Source organism: Pituophis catenifer, unplaced genomic scaffold, assembly GCF_029215685.1.
Source record: "Pituophis catenifer annectens isolate HBS135680 unplaced genomic scaffold, rPitCat1.0.hap2 SCAF_1, whole genome shotgun sequence".
Lineage (NCBI taxonomy): Eukaryota > Metazoa > Chordata > Lepidosauria > Squamata > Colubridae > Pituophis > Pituophis catenifer.
The window spans coordinates 333,970,515-333,990,833 of NW_027256881.1; the positions used below are offsets into that span (position 1 = coordinate 333,970,515).

Genomic DNA, 20,319 nt, shown 5'->3' on the forward strand with positions numbered 1-20,319 from the left:
CCTGAAGGAGCCATAGGTTTGATGGATTTATGTTTAGTGTTAGGAAGAAGTAAATAAATGGAACGTTTTTGGTTATATGAAGTCCTGTAATTCAGTCCAAAGTGAATTTTTAATTTTAATTTTTAAATTTGGTTGAGTAGGACAGAATGATGTTGTTTATTTGAAGCCCAGTCAGAAATGCCATGAAGGTCTGAGATATGAAGACTACAGCACTTGAGTTCTACGTGTTGCTTTTAAAATCAGTGTATTTTGTATTTTAGCAGCCCTTACTCCTCTTTGTGAAGAACTACCCCAGCTGTACAAACTGTTGCTTGTTTGAGGTGTCTTTGCACTTAATAGAATATTTGCAGAAGTCCAGTTCTCTTTGTGAGCATGTAGGAATCAACCTGTGGCCCTTCATGCATCGTGTGTATGTTCTGGTCTTGCTCCAGCTTTGTGTTCTGTTGATGTGGGAACTCCAGTTGCTATCATCTTTGAGCCCTTTTGACCAAGAGGGTTTAGGATTACACTGATTGTAGTCACATAGCACCAGACTGGGGGAAATACTGGAGTTGAGGCAAAATGTTCTGCTTCTTAGACTATGCAAGAAGTGCTATGTACAAATATCACATAACCAACTGGAGTATTCTTGAAAGGAAGTACTGAATAGAGCTCTCCTGTTTCCACACAGAAGGCAGAGCGTTCTCCTGGGTGGCTAAGAATGCGAATCTTGGAAAGATTCTTTCGAGTCCCTGCCACCTTTTTGATGCCCACCTGGTCTATACGGTGGCACCCCTTTTGTTTTGGTGTTTGAACAACCGGTTTTGCCTCCGTGTAGTATCTAACATGACAAACCCAGCAGTTATTTTTTTTTTAGAAAAGAAAATGCCCATGGACTGCCAGCATCTGAAGGAGGGTCCCTCTTGTTTACTTCCATTCACAACGTGCCATCTTGAAATCATGTTCCTAGAGAAGAGAATGATTTGAATCTCCCAACTCTTGCTTTCCATCTGGAGCAGATGCTGCAAATGGGGAGTTTGTGGTGGGTTTAGCTGCCTCCAAATAAGTATTTTGTGTGTGTGTGTGTGTTGTCTCAGTTCTCATATGGGTTGCAAGAGTTGATTATACTGATGCATGTTGACTAGTCATGTGTAAGAAAAACAAAAATCCACGCAAGAGGATTAAAAAAAATACAAGTTCCACGATTTGTATTTCTCTATGTATTATTTTTTGGCCAGAAGTATCTGAAAATTCTTTTTGGAATGGGGTGTTTCTGTTTTCTGTTTTGTATGAATGTCTGGCATTCTTATGTATGCAGTGCGTCACATAAGGGGCCATAGGATGTGTGGGGTATGGTACAAAAAAAAAAAAAAGCATATAGCTTCATATGTAAAGTTAATGTATCTGGCATTAAAGACTTATGAATGGAACAATTTACTTTGTCAAGTGTCTGGTATTTTTCAAAACCGGGTTACATTTTAAAATGCAGTGTCCTTCATTGGGTCGTACATTTATATTAATGATAAGCAAAATGGCATAAAAGTGGGGAAGTTTTTAAATTCTCCAGAATTGATTTGGTATCAGACCTGGAAGCCATCGTTTACATTTGGGCCTTCAGGCCTGCCACATTTTCTACTGTGGGAAAATGGGAGGGGGGATTGCATAAGAGTATGGGTGATATATAGTCAAAATAACATTCTTTTCTCAGAAAGTCAAGGCCACCTTGCCCTGCAGCTGTGATGAGGTGACTGGGAGGCATCTCCAGTGTTGGATGGTGCCTGATTAGATCATGTGATGGACATGTGGGTGCTGGGCAGGGATTTGAACTTCCTTGGCAACTTGCAGGTTTTTCCGGATGTGCCAATATGACATACTAATAAATATGATGTGCTAATAAAATGGAACTTTGAGGAAACTCAAGCCTCAGAGTCTTCTTTTGTTGAGGGTTTTGTTGGAACCCTGATATCTGGCAGATGATACCAAAAATCAGGCATGCTAAAATCCAAGGGCAACTGATACGGGAGTCTCTTCCAGTAGGAAGGAACCATGACAAATGCTGAAAATTTTGAAAAAGCATTTTTGGGATAACCATGACCTACCTGGACAATGACAATAGACACTTGCTATACAATAAAAAGAAACAAGGTAGAAAGAAGAAGTCTGGTATTTCATTCCATTCATATCCTGAAATTTGCATGCTTGTCGTTACTTAGAGAAGAGTCACTTTTCTGCCTTTATCATGATGGATAGTGTTCAACTAGTGTAGTGTTTCTCAATCTTGGCCCTTGGGAAGATCACAAATGGCAATCACATAACCCCCAGGATACTGTAACCATCATAAATATATATGCCAATTGTCAAGTACCTGAATTTTGATCATGTGACGGGGGATGCTGTGATGGTTGTAGCTGCAGGGACCCATCAGTCACTTTTTTCGGTGCTATTGTAACTTTGAATGGTCACTAAATGAAAGGTAAGTCAAGGGCTGCCTGTATTACAATTTCATTTTCAATTTCACTTCACTGTTTAGATTTCTCGCCAAGTGATATGATTCACAACTGCTGGGACATTTCTAGGGTTTAGCCTTAAGCTGATTAATGAATGTGTGACATGGAAGTGTTTTCATTGAATTCCCCCCTCCCATTTCTTATTAGGGAACTGGAGACTAAAACACATGCAGAAGAGTTTCAGGAATTGGGTATGTCTAGTTTAATGAAGAGAAGGACTAGGGGAGACATGATAGCAGTCTTCCAATATCTTGGGGGCTGCCACAAAGAAGAAGGGATCAACCTATTCTCCAAAGCACCTGAGGGCAGGACAAGAAGCAAAGGATGGAAACTAATCAAGTAGAGACCCAACCTAGAACTAAGGAGAAATTTCCTGATAGTAAGAGCAATTAATCAGTGGAAGGACTTGATTCTAGAAGTTGTGGGTGCTCCATCACTGAAGGTTTCTAAGAAGAGATCTAACAACCATTTGTCTGGAATTGTGTAGGGTTTCCTGCTTGAACAGGGTTGGACTAGAAGGCCTCTAAGGACCTTCCAACAAAATAATAACATTCTTTTATTCTGTCCTTGGTGCTGAGGAGCATAATCCCAAAGAATTTCCTTTTTTAAAAGACACCCTACAGTTTTAGATTTAGGTCAGGCTTTCTGATCTTTAGTTATGGTGCCTCTGTTCACACAAAACATGTTTAAGCCCAAGCCAAACTCTGCTATATCCTCATACAATATCTCTGCCTTTGAACAGTAGCTTACAATCCATAGTTTAAGGCTTACTGTATTGTGAGTATTCAGCCATTGAGATTTAGCAAATTATAGTTTTAAAAAATAATTTAAAATTGACAAAAACGCGGTTGAAAATAATCGATGGAATAATAATGACAGATGATTCTATTAAACTTAACGTGGAAAATGAAAAATTCTTCATCTGTTGTAATCATCCCAAAATGTTAAAGGTACAGCAGATTGCTTTTAGTTGCTATAGGAACCATTTCCAGCTTCCATTAATAGAAGCAAGCAATCTGTCATTGAATCTTTGGCTAGCCTGAGACACTGATTTCACACGTTGCATTCATACCATAATATCATCTGTTTGCTGCTGGTTTTTCATGCTGTATTTGACTTTAGCATTGTTGTTTAATCATAGTTAACTCATTTAGCTCAATGTGTTAACCAGGCTGGATATCAAAACATCCACAAATGCTTAAACCATAAGTTGTTGAACAAACTTTAAAATATCTGGGTTTCTCCTACAATAAATCATAAACCATAGCATGCATGCAGCTATGACCAGGCTCATAACATATTATGCAAAACATGTAGATGTATTGCTAATCATCATCAATTGTTGGTTTTCAGCCACCACATAAGATAGATTTCCTCCAGAAACATGTGTCCCCAACCAATGCTTCAATCTTCCAATGATGTATCCATTGCCACTGTTAACTATCCCAAAATTAAAACTCTATTAGAATTTAGGATGATCTGTGTACTAACTTCAAGTGTGCATCTCAGTGTTACTTCATGCTCAAACTTCTTTCACCAAGCAATTTTGGTTGTCTGCAGCAAAAGTGCTTAAATCTTTCTTGGTTTGTTTTTGATGCCTTGGAGTCCCGGGAACTTTGAGTTCCTGGGAACTAATCTCTGCAGTTTTCTTGATAGGAACATAGGATTGTATGTTAATTTAAAAACAAGGATTGTTTTTAAATTGTGGAAAATTGCAAAATCTGCAGTATTGCTAAAATAACAAATGGAGTCACAAGGGAAGGATATGCTGTTAATTGCTTACCTGTGGCTTACTGCATAAGCCACAATTATCTATACTTGCACAACACAGAAAGCTAGATGCCATGGTTTATAAACTGCACATTGGGATTCAGAGATCTGTCAAGCCCAATGGATCTGAGCAACATCAAAGAAGCAAGAACAAAACAGATTGCAGTAAGTACTTTTAATGTTTGGGGTAAATGCAAAATCTTGAAAAATGTAAGGCAACTTCAAGCTTTTGGGCAACTTTTTTTAGATGTTTTGTGGACTTGAATCCCGTGCTAAAGAATTCCCTTCTTTAAAAAGTTGGAAAGCTTCGGAATCCACTGGGGTTAGATGGCCAATAAATTTAAATAATTTAATGAGGGGTTCTTGGTGCTCTCTGAGCTTGCTTGCTTTCTTGAAGACATTTTGTTACCCTAACCAGGTAACATCATCAGTGCTAGTAAAGAGTGCTGTTTGCTGTCAGTTTATATTCTGGTGTCTTGCCTGTTTGTGTGTGGATGGGAGCGGTCTTAGGCAGGGGTGAAATCTACTTACCTTCCCTACAGGTTCGGAAGTGCGCACGCCGTGCCATCTTCATGTCTGATTTTGGACCCTCTGCGCATGCGCAAAGCCTTCTGGTTAAAACCAGAGAAGTGACGTCTGGGCAGATGGGTGGAGCCTTGTGCTGCCACCACTACCAGTTTGCCGAACCATACTCCGCCACCGCTACCAATTTGCCCGAACCAGAGCGAACCGGTAGCATTTCACCCCTGGTCTTAGGGATTCTTTGGTTGGGCTGTTTACTAATGGCTCTTTGGCAGTTTTTTGATTGGGGTGTTGCTTACTTGATTCTTGGTCTGAAGTTGACCTTGGATTTAATCTATGCTGATCTGAGAGCTGATTACTGGTGAAGGGATGCTGCAGTCTTTAATTTAATTTGATAATTTAATTTTGAGCAACATTTGTTTCATTGGCAGAGAATGGGATTGGAAAGGGATCCTCCCTCCATTTGAACCCCTTGACCAGTGTTTCTCAATCTTGGCAACCTTTTTAAGATATGTAGACCAACTTCCAGAATTGCCCAGCCAGCCTTCTGGCTGGGGAATTCTGGGAGATGAATTCCTTGTATCTTAAAAGTGCCAAAGTTAAAAAAAAACACTGATGTAAGAGGAATTTCCGTCCCATATTGATGGGTGGTTAATTGAGCAGAGTCTCTTAGAATGATTCCATGTTTCTTGGTACCTGTGCTCTCTACCCTTCCTTTCCCAGTTTCCACCATTTCTCATAATATCACTCCAAGACCCCAAAAGATGTATGAATACAGCCAACCCAATTGCAAGCAACGCCAGGAGGGAGAAAGGGAGGGGGGGAAGGACACTGTCCCTTCTTCTCTTCTGTAAAAATTGGGGATTTTTCCTGATCAGGACCTTCTTTTACTCCCCCTTCCGCTCCTTTGGACCTAACACACTCCATCGTTCATTGTCTCCCTGTTGCTGCATTGGTTGCTAAGGGGATGGTTGCCAGGAGGTGTGTAAGTCAAACAATGACTGACTCATCTTGCTCTTCCCCTCCCCAGCCAAAGGAAAACTCTCTTAAGCTGGCCTGGGCTGCAGGAGGGAACATCACAGGCTTGCAATGGATTTCCGTGACCTGTCATACCGGGATTTGGTACTAAATCGTCCATATGTCCCTCTTAACACCTTAGAAACTAACTTCCCCACTCCGCTCTACAGGTGAGTGCCTTCAAAAGAGTGCAAGCTACTATCACATCCTGGGCTTTATTTGACAGGAAGAAGCGGCTTCCTTACTGTACATGGTTTATGGCAATGTTTTCCAACTTTGGCAACTTGAAGATATGTAGACGTCAATTCCCAGAATCCATCCTTCCTTCCTTCCTTCCTTCCTTCCTTCCTTCCTTCCTTCCTTCCTTCCTTCCTTCCTTCCTGTCAAAATGGTGGCGGCAAAAGCGATCAAAACTCCACCTCTTTATTATGTGCATCCAGCAAAGATTCGATCCAACTGGGGCAGCCACCATTTCTGACCACGCCCTTTAGAGTGACGCTCCTGATTCCTACAGTTTGGTCTTTGGATCTTGCAAATTTTACAAACAATCTACTGTGCCTTTGCCCTCTGCCCAATGCTTTCCCTCCTACTTTCAAAAAGGTGGTTTCGACTTTGGGGTACAGCTTCCTACAGACATATTCCCCTCCTCCAGAGGGATCTTGGAGTCCTAGTGGACAACCATTCAAATATTAGCCAGCAGTGGGCAGTAGCTGCCAAAAAAGCTAACACAGCTCTAGGCTGCATAAACAGAGGGATAGAATCAAGATCATGTGAAGTGTTAATACCACTTTATAATGCCTTGGTAAGGCCACACTTGGAATACTGCATCCAGTTTTTGGTCGCCACAATGTAAAAAAAATGTGGAGACTCTAGAAAGAATGCAGAGAACTAAGATGATTAGGGGACTGGAGGCTAAAACATATGAAGAACTGTTTCAGGAACTGGGTATGAAAAGAAGGACTAGGGGAGACATGATAGCAGTGTTCCAATATCTCAGGGGTTGCCACAAAGAAGAAGGAGTCAAGCTATTCTCCAAAGCACCTGAGGGTAGGACAAGAAGCAATGGGTGGAAACTAATCAAGGAGAGAAGCAACTTAGAACTAAGAAGAAATTTCCTGACAGTTAGAACAATTAATCCATGGAACTACTTGCCTCCAGAAGTTGTGAATGTTCCAACACTGGACGTTTTCAAGAAAACATTGGATAACCATTTGTCTGAAGTGGTGTAGGGTTTCCTGCCTAAGCAGGGGGTTGGACTAGAAGACCTCCAAGGTCCCTTCCAACTCTGTTATTCTATTTTAGGGCAGGGGTGTCAAACTCAAAGGCGGGGTCAACTCAAGAGTGTCAAATTCAAGGCGGGGTGCTTAGATCTGGCCCATGGGGCTGCCCAGGAAACAGCAAAGGACCAGCCCACGGTACCTCTGCCAGTGAAAATAGATCTCAGGAGCCCATTTTCGCTGGCAGAGTGCTTGGGCCAACACAGGCACCCCCAACACGAGTGATGTCAAGATGGTCATGCCTCCTGGCCACATCCACCCCGGCCCCTGAGGTCAAACACACCCCTGATGCAGTCCTCAATGAAATCAATGAGACAGCCCTGTTTTAAGGGCTCAGATAGTGTGTCAGGTCAGTAAAGTCATGTGCAAATCTCTTACCAGATGCAGAACAACATTTTAATTCCAGATAGTGGATTAAATGAGCTCATTTCCCCTTCCAAAGTCCCATCCTTTGAAATAAGCGGGCCTGGAGACGTGTAGGAGATGAATGGGGATCTATAAATTTATTTCATTTTTGTCACAATTATTGCTCAGAACTGTTGATTTGGCTATTCAGATTTGAAAAGGCCAGATGAATCATTATTTTCAAAGAATAAATAACAGGTGGAACAAAAAGGAAAAAAAGTTGGCTCATTCACTTTTCAGCACAATTTTTTTCTCTTTTATGCAACTCTTTAGAGAATTCTGGATTATAAACCATTCACTCCAGGGGTGAAATCAAGCAGGTTCTGACAGGTTCTGGAGAACCGGTAGTGGAAATTTTGAGTAGTTCGGAGAACCGGCAAATACCACCTCTGGCTGGCCCCAAAATGAGGTGGGAATGGGGATTTTGCAGTATCCATCCTCTGCCACGCCCACCAAGCCACACTCACCAAGCCACATCATATCCACCAAGCCACGCCCACATAACCGCTAGTAAAAAAAATTGAATTTCACCACTGATTCACTCGTGCTCATGACGGAAGCACCTATCATGCTTTTGGGTTGAAAGTCTTAGCTGATGACATCCCCATCGCCCTGGGAACATCTGGTTGGGGGCTCCTTTCATGTCCCTGTTAATGTACCCACCAAAGTGGTAACTATTTATCTACTTGTGATCGCTCATTTGTACTACTATGTTAGCAGGAGCTGGAGCAAATGACGGGAACTCACTCTTCCACATAGCAGCGCTCGGGTCTCAAACGCCGGCTTGCTAATCATCAACCCAGCGTCCTAAACTTGTGAGCTTACCATGGTCCCATTATAAGCCATTAAATTACTCCCACAACAAGCTTGAGGAGAGAAGCTAAGAGAAGCCCTTCTGAGTCAGAGTAGCCCTTTTGGTGCTTGGTGTCCCACAGTGGCCAACTAGATGCCTTTGGGATGCTCACAGGAGATGGAAACCTCTCCCTCTCCTAACATTATTTTCCTTCAGAGACTGCTGTCCTGAAACCCAGAAGGAAGACTAGCTAACTACTGCAATGCTTTCTACCTAGGGTAAGGTGACCAGATTTTAACATTGATAAAGAGGGACATTGTGGGCGTGGCTTATTTTGTGGGCGTGGCTAGCTGGTCATGTGACTGGGTGGGCGTGGCTAGCTGGTCATGTGACCGGGTGGCCATGGCTATGTCTATAGGGTAAGGTGAACAGATTTTAACATTGGTAAGAAGGACACCATTGTGGGCGTGGCTTATTGTGTGGGCGTGGCTTGGAGGCCATGTGACTGGGTGGGCGTGGCTACCTGGTCATGTGACCGGGTGGCCATGGCTATGTGTATAGGGACTACTCAGAGGGCTGAAAAGTCATTTCTGACAGGTCCTCACACTTTTGACTGGTCCTCACACTTATGACCATCCTCACATTTATGCCCGTGCAGCATTCTTAACAACCATGTCACTCATTTCACAACTGCTTCTCTTCAACAAGGTGACAAGATAGGGCAAAAATGTAAAATGTGAGGACAGTCGTAAGTTCGAGGACTGGTCAAAAGTGTGAGGACCAGTCAAAAATAACTTTTTCAGCCCTCTGAGTAGTCCATATGCACAAAAGGACTAACCAGAGAGCTGAAAAAAGTCATTTCTGACAGGTCCTCACACTTTTGACTGGTCCTCACACTTATGACCATCCTCACATTTATGCCCGTGCAGCATTCTTAACAACCATGTCACTCATTTCACAACTGCTTCTCTTCACCATGATGACAAGATAGGGCAAAAATGTAAAATGTGAGGACAGTCGTAAGTTCGAGGACTGGTCAAAAGTGTGAGGACCAGTCAAAAATAACTTTTTCAGCCCTCTGAGTAGTCCATATGCATTAAAGGATTACAGCAATAGAGAGGGATGAAGGAATGGAAATTAGAGTAGGAGTGAGGGTAAGAGAGGGAGGAAGAGAGGAGGAGAAGGAGAAAGAAAGAGGAAGTAGGGAGGAGAAAAAGAGGGTGGGGGGAAGAGAAAGTAAGAAGGAAATAAAAGAGAGAGGTGGTAGGTTTGAGGAGAAAGATTGCTGTACAATAAAAAAGATGAAAGGGAAGAAAGCCAACCCCAAGCAAATATAAAGATATTAAGATAAAGAATGAATTGTTAAACTTTAAAGAATAAAAGAGAACAAATATGAATAAATAGCAATAATTAGAAACACACATACAAACATACAATGTATTTTCTTTGAACAGAATATTTGGCTGGTTCACAAATTTAAACAGCGTTTAGTCATTTCAATTAAATTTACAATTTCTATATTTCCTTTTTGCCATATTTATTCCTCATCTATTTTTTAAAAAAACCAATATTACCCTTCATCCTCATCTCTAATCTTAATCAAATTCAATTTTTCCCTTCTATTCTATATTATACCCCTTCCCATTGTCATCTATTTTTATATCCATCCTCACATTGTTTAATTATGTAATTATGTAATACAGTTGTTTAATACAAATTCAACATTTTAATATAAATCAATTAGTTATAAAACTATCTTTTTTGTATATTAATCAATATGAACATGAATATTCCAATTATTTCCATGCAATCCAATTTCTTACAAATCAATTAATTATATTTACCAATAATAATAAACCAAATAATTTCTCCCATATATTCCTCCGAACCACAACTTAACCATTTCTGCTTTCAACACAATATACAATTAATAGTATCTCAATTATTACAATTCCCTAGTTAAATACAGCTTTTTTTCCTTTGTGTTTTAAAATCTTGAACTCTCCTCCTAAATTTCCCATTGTTTGCAGTTTTTCACCTACCTTTTTTGGGGAGGAAAAATAAAAATAAAAATAAATCTCTCTCTGCCTCATTTTGTCACGCTGCACCAAAGACCCTGGTTTCGGTTTCGTTTCTGAAGCTTAGCTAGGGGGAAAAAAAACTGCTTTACACTGATTGCCTGTAGGGCGGCCCTTTGAAGCCCCGGGCAAGAGTTTAAACAGTTTTTTTTTCTTCTAGCCATCAGCTGGGGCTCAAGAAAAATCGGGACTTTTTTGAAACACCGCGGGACGCGGGACCAATTGCTCAAAAGCGGGACTGTCCCGCCAAAAGCGGGACGTCTGGTCACCTTAACCTAGGCCTTCCCTTGAGAGCCTTGGTAGTACAGTGGTCTAAAGCACCCTGTTATTAAGACCAGCTGCCTGCAATTACTGCAGGTTCGAATCTCGCCAGGCTCAAGGTTGACTCAGCCTTCCATCCTTTCTAAGGTAGGTAAATTGAGGACCCAGTTGTGGGGCAATAAGCTGACTTTGTATAAATATACAAAAGGATGAAGGCTATTGCTTAGCACATTGTAAGCCGCCCTGAGTCTCCGGAGAAGGGCGGCATATAAATCAAATTAAAAAAAAACCACTCGAAGGCTTCAGCTGGTGCAGAATGCGGCCTCGCGGGTTGTGATGGGAGCGTCCCGACACTCCCATGTTACACCCCTCCTGCGCAACTTGCATTGGTTACCGGTTGCCCTTCGGGTGAGGTTCAAGGTGCTGGTTATCACCTACAAAGCCCTTCATGGCCTAGGCCTGGGATATTTGTCGGACCCCCTGCAGCCAGCGACAATCCCCAATTGCCTGGTATGTTCCCACAGACAGGGCCTCCTCAGGGTGCCGTCGGCCAGACAGTGTCAGCTGGCGACCCCCAGGGGGAGAGCTTTCTCTGTGGGCGCTCCCACCCTCTGGAACCAACTTCCTTTGGAACTCTGAATGGCCCCTGACCTTCGCTCGTTCTGCCGCGATTTGAAGACCTGGTTGTTCTGCAGTGGGGGGGGGGTTAATGAATTTTAAATTTTAAATTGTTTTAAATTGGAACTTTAATTTTATATCGCTTTTAATGAGGAATTATGCATTTTTACTGTTGTGAGCCGCCCTGAGTCCTCGGAGATAGGGCGGCATATAAATTGCATAAAATAAATAAACAAATAAATAAATAATTCTCAATAGACCTGTTATTTGTGGATTCATAAATCACTTTAGTTTTTGCCCATCTCAGCATCTTTTGGTGCTGAATTTCATAGATGTCATCGTGGGAAAGGTTTTATTTTGTCTGTTTTACCTCTTGCTGTCGCATTCAGGAACTGACCCCTGGTTTTAAGAGAATGAGGAAAACTTCCTATTCAGGGGATCAGGGGAAGTCAAAAAAGGCAAGATGGCAACCCCAACCAAGTTGTGACCAAAGTCATAAAAAGGGGTGGATCTTCAATTGCATGGTCGTGGCATCCACCTTGACTTTTGGGGACCTGTTTCCTATGGAACCCCCCTTTCTTTATGCCATAAATGATTGTGTATGTCTCAATTATGAACCTTTTTTTTTAGTTTAAAGCACGTTCAGTGAAAGGAAGCCACTGAAGTGCCCTGAACTTCTTAATTCATGATAATTTAATTGATTATGCACTTACGCACTTTTCCAATTTAATTTATTTAATTTAATTTAATTTAATTTAATTTAATTATTTATTTATATCACACTTGTATGCTGCCCATCTCACTGAAAGTGACTGTAGGTGGCTTTTCTAAATGTTTGTCTAAATTTTTCTAAATGTTTTGATCAGAACAGTTTGCAGTATTCCTGATATCAACATAGTATAGTATAGATTTGTCTAGGTGAGCAGTGTGTTGGCCCAGAGGTGGAGCTCTCACATCACTATCAGGAGGATGTGAGTTCAGTCCTGGGTAGGGCAGATATTTCTCTCTCTGGGCATAATGAGCAATTGTCTGCTGTGAACTTTGTATAGGTGTCAGGAAGGGCATCCAGCCAGTAAACTTTAGCTCTGTTCAGTCACCCTGATTCTATCTCCATGTAGGGGATTATTACCAGGTTGTTAAAAGAAAAAAAAATTATCTAGGTGATGGTGATGGTGAACCTATGGCATAAGTGTCAGAAGTGGCACACAGAGCCCTCTCTGCTGGCACGCGTGTCGTCGCCCCAGGTCAGATCACTGTGGTGTTTCTTTCATGAGCTTTTGTTTCCCTGCAAACGACGAAACAGAAGCTCATGAAAGAAAAAGATCTTATCTCTTGCTGTGTTGCCGGTGTTGGGATGCCCCGCCTTCCACCGGCCAGCTGGTCTTCGGGTCTCTGCTGCGTATGTGAGCATGTCCACGTATGTGCGTGCACATGTTGCCGCATGCATGCATTCGCACGCACACACATCTTTCTGTTTGGGCATGCGTGCGCACACAGTTTTGGCACTCGGTGTCTAAAAGGTTCGCCATCACTGTTCTAGCCTTTTCCAATTCAACAAATCCACTCCTTTCTCCACTCTATCTGAACATTTCCAATCTAATTATGTATTGATAGTTCTGACCCCATCAACATGTATGGAAAGTCAAGATCTCTTTATATTTACTTCATCTGAATCACAGTTTGGTTCAACCACTGCTCCAATTTGATTGGCAATTTGATTACAGTGATAATAATTTAATAGAGATCCTTTCTTCTGAGAGCGCATTTAATGTAAGTTTAAACTAAACTGAACTTGATATTTCAATTTACTCCTGGGCATGCTGGTCACTCCAAATTCATATCCCTCTCTGTGTTTTCTTGGCCAGCCATGATGGCATTTGAGTAATAGGGTTTTTTTTCTTCCCCCTTTGACAGTGATCAATACCTTTCTCTGAGAGGACCCCGGAATGCCCCTGTTATAAAAGAGAGCGTCCGCTGGAAATTCACCCCTATGGGGTGGGATGCCATCCCTCAAACCTGGTATACCGGTCTGACAAACAGCCACAACCGCGATGCCTGGTACACCATCACTGAGCCCCTGGGCCGAGAGACCTACCATCGCTGGCAGAAGTCCAGTGCCAAACAGGAGAAGGCTCTACCGCCTGGTAAGTGTTTGAGGCCGGAGTGGGCAACTATGGCAATTTTAGGAGCTGTTGGACTTCAACTCCCAGAATTCCTGAGTCAGCATGGCCGGCTCTGGAATTCTGGGAGTTGAAATCCACAGGTCGTAAAGTTGCCATAGTTACTCACTCCTGCCCCCCCCCAATCTTTTACTTCACTCTGACCAAATTGTATTATTTATTTTATTTTTTATTTTTTTTAAATTTGATTTATATGCCGCCCTTCTCCGGAGACTCAGGGCGGCTTACAATGCATTAAGCAATAGCCTTCATACTTTTGTATATTTTATACAAAGTCAGCTTATTGCCCCCACAAACTGGATCCTCATTTCACCTACCTTAGAAAGATGGAAGGCTGAGTCAACCTTGAGCCTGGCGAGATTTGAACTTACAGTAATTGCAGACAGTTGGTATTAATCACAATGCTTTTTTAGTCTGCTGAGCCACCAGGCCCGTATTGTTAGAATTGTTATATATTATTTTTATTTTACTACATCTGCAAATAACTCAAGGCGGCAAACATACCCAACACACCTTCCTCCTCCTTTTTTCCCCCACAACAACAACAAGGTGGGTTGTGAGGTGTGTTGAGCTAAGAGAGAGTGATTGGCCCAAAGGCTCCCAGCTGTATTTCATGGCTGAAATGGGACTTGAACTCACGCTCTACTGCTTTCTAACTTTAGCCGTAGCCTTAAGCACTAGACCAAACCGGCTATTACTTAATTAATAATAGTAATTAGTTAAATATTAATTAATATTTTCTGATCATCATAAATTATTATTTAATTAATAGTTGCTTACAGTATATTTAGCAGGAGCCCTGGTGGCACAGTGGTTAGAATGCAATATTCTAAGCAAACTCTGCCCGCAGCTGGGAGTTCGATTCTGACCAGCTCAAAGTTGACTCAGCCTTCCATCCTTCTGAGGACCCAGATTGTTGGGGGCAATATGCTGACTCTGTAAACCACTTAGAGGGGGCTATAAAGCAGAGTTCCCCAACCTTTCTGGGTTGTCGGCCCGGGGGTGGTGGTGGAGGAGCAGGTGCCTTTATGCACAAACGGGATCACACACATGCCGTAAATGGGTCCATGAGTGCCTGTGTGACTCACGCAGTAAAGCCAGCACCCGCGTGATGCTCAAGGTGACACTAGCGCTCATGCGATGCTTGTGCACACGCACACACGCATGCGCACTGGCCAGCCACTCACACAGCCCGGTGGCCAAAGGCCACAGTCCAGTAGTGGCCCACGGGTTGGGGACCCCTGGTGTAGGGTCTCCTGCTTGAGCAGGGAGTTGGACTAGAACAAAGTTTACATGCACATGTGCACACATGAATGGGCCTGTGCGCAAGTGCCCCACACAAATGAGGCCACATGCGCAAATCAGGATGTGAGTACCCGTGCGACACTCGTGGTGACACTAACGACCGTGTGATGCTCGTGGTGATGGTAGCGCAAGTGGGGGTGCATGCACACACACACTGGCCAGCCACTCATGCGGCCCGGTGGCCAAGAGGCCACAGCCCAATAGTGGACCCCAGCCTACAGGTTGGGGACCCATGCTGTAAAAGGCTATGAAGTGGTATATAAGTCTAAGTGCTATTATATCGCTAATTAAGAGTAGTGCAATATCTATTTTTGCCCATAATAACCCCTGGGGACAATTCGCCCAAAAGCTCCCAGGCAGCTTCCTTAGCTGAAGGATTAGAACCAGAGTCTCTCTATCCAGAGAACTCCTGTGGTCGATGACCAGAAGTTGCACCCTCTTCTCCTCCTTCTCCTCCTCCTCCAGCACCTTCACCCTTACACCAAAGGGTCTTTCATCCAGACCATACAAGTTGACCCCACAGTTATTTTGTGCTGCCTGCTAACCAGGGGTGAAATGCTCCCAGTTTGGACCGGATCCCCTGATCCGGTAGTGATGGAGCCGGGTGGTTCGGAGAACCAGTAGCAAAAATCCCTGCCCCCCCCTCACATGCCCAGCTGAGCCGCACAATCATCAGAGGCTTTTTTTTTTACTTTTAAAAGCATTTTTTCTACAACCTCTTCGGCTGAAAAAATGCTTTTAAAAGTAAAAAAAAAGCCTCTGATGATCACGCGGCTCAGCTGGGATCATCAAAGGCTTTTAATTGAAAAAAAACCCTTTTTTCCTTTTAAATGCCTCTGATGATCCAAGCTGAGTTTTTTAAAAAGCCTCTGACGATCAGGCAACTCAGCTGGGATCATCAGAGCCTTTTGAAAGCATTTTTTTACAACCTCTTCGCCGAAGAGATTGTAGAAAAAATGGTTTTAAAAGTAAAAAAAAGAAAATGGCCATGCCCACCTAGTCACATTACCCACCACCACCAAGCCACACCCACAGAACCGGTAGTAACAAATTTTAGATTTCACCACTGAGCTAAACAAACTGACATAACCAATTAAAGTAGGGGTGGGGAGCCATGGCCCTTTTTTGAGTTGTGGACTTCAACTCCCAGAATTCCTGAGTCAGCCATGCTGTGAGTTTAAGTCCACAAGTCATAAAAGGGCCATGGTTCCCCACCAATAGTGGGATTCAGCTGGTTCAGGCCGGTTCGGGCGAACCAGTAGTTAAATTGCAAGATGGCTCTGCCCCTTCCCATCCCGCCCCTTCCAGGCGTGCTGGGAGGCCTCCTAGGCCCAAAATGGGCTGCGGGGGTGCAGTACGCCCCCCCCCACGGCCTGTTTTCGCTCCCAGGAGGCTTCAGGGAGGCCTCCTAGGCCCAAAATGGGCCACGGAGGGGTGGCGCCTTCCCTCCTGCAGCCCGTTTTTGCTCCTAGGTGTGTGCAGGAGGCCAAGTGCTGTGCCCAGCCAGCCGGTCATTAGGGCAGAGAACCGGTTGTTAAAATTATTTGAATCCCACCACTGTTCCCCACCTCTGAAATAAAATATTTTCAGCTGTAGCAACACAATGCGAGCTCATGTCTGTCCTTCTGCACTCTTTTATCCTCAGGTTACGCCCAGCGTTTGCGAGAGAGCAGCTGGTACGATCCAATCATCCCTCCTCAGTATTCGGATCCTAACACACGATGGGGTGCTTTCCTATGGAAGGATAAGAGTATTCCTGGCAAAGAATATGGTAAGAAGCAGGATGGGGACAAAGGAGTGTGGGGAAAAACTCAGGCAGGTGTGGTTTCATCAGAGAACATGTAATCTAGTTCTTTTTTTTTTTTGAAAAAAGTTTTTTATTTTTATTTCTTATACACATATTGTAAATGTACATTCTCTTATCCATAATTGATCATATATATATATATACATATTTTTTCTAACAAAAGCATAAAAATAAGACATTTTAATCACATTTGGGGTTGCTCTTCTACCCTCTCTTTTCCTTTTTTTCACAACAAACCACTTTCTCCTTCTTTCTTTCCCCTCCCTCCCTCCCTCCTCTCCTCTTCTACTTTCTTCCTCCTCCTCTCCTCCCCTACTTCCCCTTCCTCTCCCCCACTCCTCCCCTTTTCCCCCTTCCTCCCCTTCTCTCCTGCTCTTCTCCTCTATCCTTTCTTCCTCTCCTTCCCCTTTTTTCCATTCCTCTCTCTCCCTCTCCTCCTCTATCCCACTAATCCTCTCTCCTTTTTTTCTCCTTTGTTGTGCAATATTTCCCCCGCTCCCCCATCCCCCTTTTCCATTTACTCTGGTGTCATCTGAGTTTCTATTTCTTTTCTATTTTCTTTTCTATTTCTAGTGTAATCTAGTTCTAGAGTGTACAAGGGGAGATCTCAATCGCCCCATCCTACATGCCTTTTTCCCAATTCTAGAAAAATGGATCATCCAGTGAAATTGATCTGGATTAAAAAAAAAATTATCACACTACAGATAGGCCTTGATGTACGACCACAATGGAGTCCAAAACTTCTGTAAGTCGAGGACGACCTAATACCTTCACAGGTTAAGAATGGCCCCTTTTCCTATCACCTGCCATCTTGATGGTTTTTCTTTGAATTGCTGGTCTTGAACCTTGCGTGCAATAGGTGGGCGCCTTCCAGTGGTGAAATCCTCAGCGGAAAGCCACCAGTTTGCTGCCTGCACATGCGTGCCAAATGCGCACTCTGTGTGCACATGTGCAGTGCACACCAAAAGCACACTGCGGACAAATGTGCAGTACCCATCAAATGCGCGCTTTGTGCCGAAAAAGGACGCTTGGAAAGAACAGCGAGGGAGGGAACAGCTGTGCTGCGCAATTTAACTTTGTTATAAAGCAGGATTTCCTGCTTTCTAGTGAATATAAACTGTGCGCAGGGGTGGGTTCTACTTACCTTTACTACCGGTTCGCAGCGGGGCTGCACATGCGCAGAAGCGTTTTGATGACGTCGGGGTCGGTGGGTGGAGCCTCCTGCCGGTTTTACTACCAGTTCTATAGAACCGGTGCGAACCGGGGGCAACCCACCACTGACCATGCGGCACAGCTTATCATCAGAAATATGAACCGGTAGCTTTTTTAAACTACCAGTTCACCCGAACCAGTAGCTTCTTTTTTACTATTGGTTCACCCAAACCGGTAGCTTTTTTTTACTACTGGTTCGCCCGAACTGGTAGTTTTTATCACTACCAGTTCACCCGAAGCAGTGTGAATCATAGCATTTCACCCCTGGTGCTTTCTTTGACTCCCCCAAGAGACACTTCCAGGTGTCTCTTGGATGCTTTGAGATAACAGCTCCAATTCCCAGGCCTTGAAGAGGTGTATGCAGAATATAGAATAACAGAGTTGGAAGGGACTGTTGGAGGTCTTCTAGCCCAACCCCCTGCTCAAGCAGGAGACCATATACCAGTGAGGCTAACCTTTTTTGATTGGAGTGCCCAATGTGTGTGCCCAAAACCCCAAAATGCAATGTGGACATCCACCCGCGTATGTACTCTGACCCCTCCATGTGCCCCGAGCCTGCACACACGACCCCCCACATGCACCCCACCCCCTGCACAAGCACGTGGAATACCCCCCCATATTCTCCCGTGCCCCCCACATGCATGCAGGACCCCACATATACGCCCCACGCATGCACATACGACCCCCCACACAATTCCCACCCCGTGCATGCATGCGTGGCCCCCCGCACATGCCCTACCCCCATGCATGCGCACGCACCCTGCCTCCCTGTGCATGCGTGTGTAACCCCCACCCCACCCCTATCCTGCGCATGTGTGGCAGAGATCTAAAGACCACCTGGTCAGCAGGAGGCACACACGCATGTGTGGCGGAGCTGAACTGGGGTGATGTCTCACATGCCATCAGAGAGGGCACTGCATGCCACCTCTGGTACGCGTGCCATAGGTTCGCCATCACGGCCATATACCATTCCAGACAAATGGCTGTCCAACTTCTTCTTAAAAACCTCCAGTGATGCACATGAAAACAAGGAAATCCACCTTAATTTTTCCCGGGCTTCTTTTTAATCACAACCTCCATTCTTCTTTTTTTCCCAGTCGTCAACCGCAATCGCTGTGCTGAGGAGCTGAAGGGAAAACCAGGCTACGTACCCCGCCTTTCTCTCCACACGCCGGTCTTCACAGCAAAGGACTATCGCACCTGGAGGATGTTCGGCCACCAGCCTTCGACCAACAACCAGTAAAGCTTCTTCAGCTGCTTGACGCGATGTGATAATCCTCCTTCGTGGTGCAAGGTGGGGATAGCATCTCCCCTTTGTGCTCAGGGCCCATATGTCCTAGGCCCAGAGCCTTGGAGTGATGTGGCATGGCAGCGTAACCCCGCAGCCTGGAACACGTGGACGTGGCCAATTTGTTGCGACAGTGCTGTAAAAGGAGGGAGCCGAGAATGCTTCGCCCTTTTACCTATGTGTTTTGTTTTCTAATGAAATTGTTGGGCAGACAATTCTTCATGTACTTCTTTATACAGTGCAGAAACAACCGGTGGGACTCCCTGCCGTGGAATAGCAATAGCAGTAGCATTTAGATTTAATATACAGCTTCGCGGTGCTTTACAGCCATCTCTAAAAACAGTTTACAGAGTCAGCTTATTGCCCCCAACAACCTGGGTTCTCATTTTACTGACCTTGGAAGGATGGAAGGCTGAATCAACCTTGAAACGGTGAGAGTCAAACTGCTGGCAGTCAGCAGAATTAGCCTACAATACTGCATTCTAACCACTGTGCCACCATGGCCCTTTAGGATAACCCCCTACTTCAATGTTTTTTTTAAAAAAGAAAGAACTAAGGAAAGATAGAAGAAATGAAGGCAAATGACACCTGATAATTGTGGTCGAAAAATGCCAAATAGAAGGCCTTTACAACTCCCTTTTGAGAAAATCATGGGAAGTAAGCCTGTGCATAAAATGAATGCAGGTTGGGATAATTAAGATATTTTCAATAACTCACCTTAACTGGTAGTGTTCTTAATGACGGCCTGGGAGCCATATGTTGGGGAAGCGTTAATTAATATTCTTGTGCGGAGCGTGGGCTGGCAGTTGGACTTTCTAGGACATCAACTCTATGATTCAGTGACTCTTGGCTACATTCCCTTACCTTTTAGAGAAGAGCTCAACATACTGTACAATGCCAAGAGAGATAATTATGCACCTTCCCCCACACTAATAGACATATAAAATAGCTAAAATCTCAGTCAACGCTCATAATGTTTGCATTGGGATCCCCAGAGAATGCCGAACTCTGTGTCCGGTGACAGCTTAAAATCTAGTAATAGTTTGGTATTAGTAATTGGTATGAAAATAATGCAAAGTTGGTGACCCATTTTAAGGCTGGTTTGGTGTTTTGAATGGATTGAGATGGGTTTTACCAACCTTTCCATCCCATTGTGGTTCTTTTAAGCATCTTAATCTACCCATTTTACCAATCCTAATATTCCCAATGGAACTGATTTTTTTCCACTTTTGGCAGTTTTTAGGAGGAAAATAGTTTGACACCATTTATATTTTTTTGGTTGTTTAAGGGTTCTTTAAAA

General features: G+C 43.7%; 1 protein-coding gene across 1 annotated transcript; it reads left to right on the forward strand.

Moving 5' to 3' along the window:
- The first annotated feature begins 5,867 nt into the window (after positions 1–5,867).
- TEKTIP1 (tektin bundle interacting protein 1) lies at positions 5,868–18,974 on the forward strand. The gene is made up of 4 exons (XM_070931785.1): positions 5,868–5,965; positions 13,142–13,371; positions 16,358–16,483; positions 18,829–18,974. The coding sequence occupies exons 1-4, from the start codon at positions 5,868–5,870 to the stop codon at positions 18,972–18,974; spliced, it is 600 nt and encodes a 199-aa protein (XP_070787886.1).
- The last annotated feature ends 1,345 nt before the right edge of the window (positions 18,975–20,319 follow it).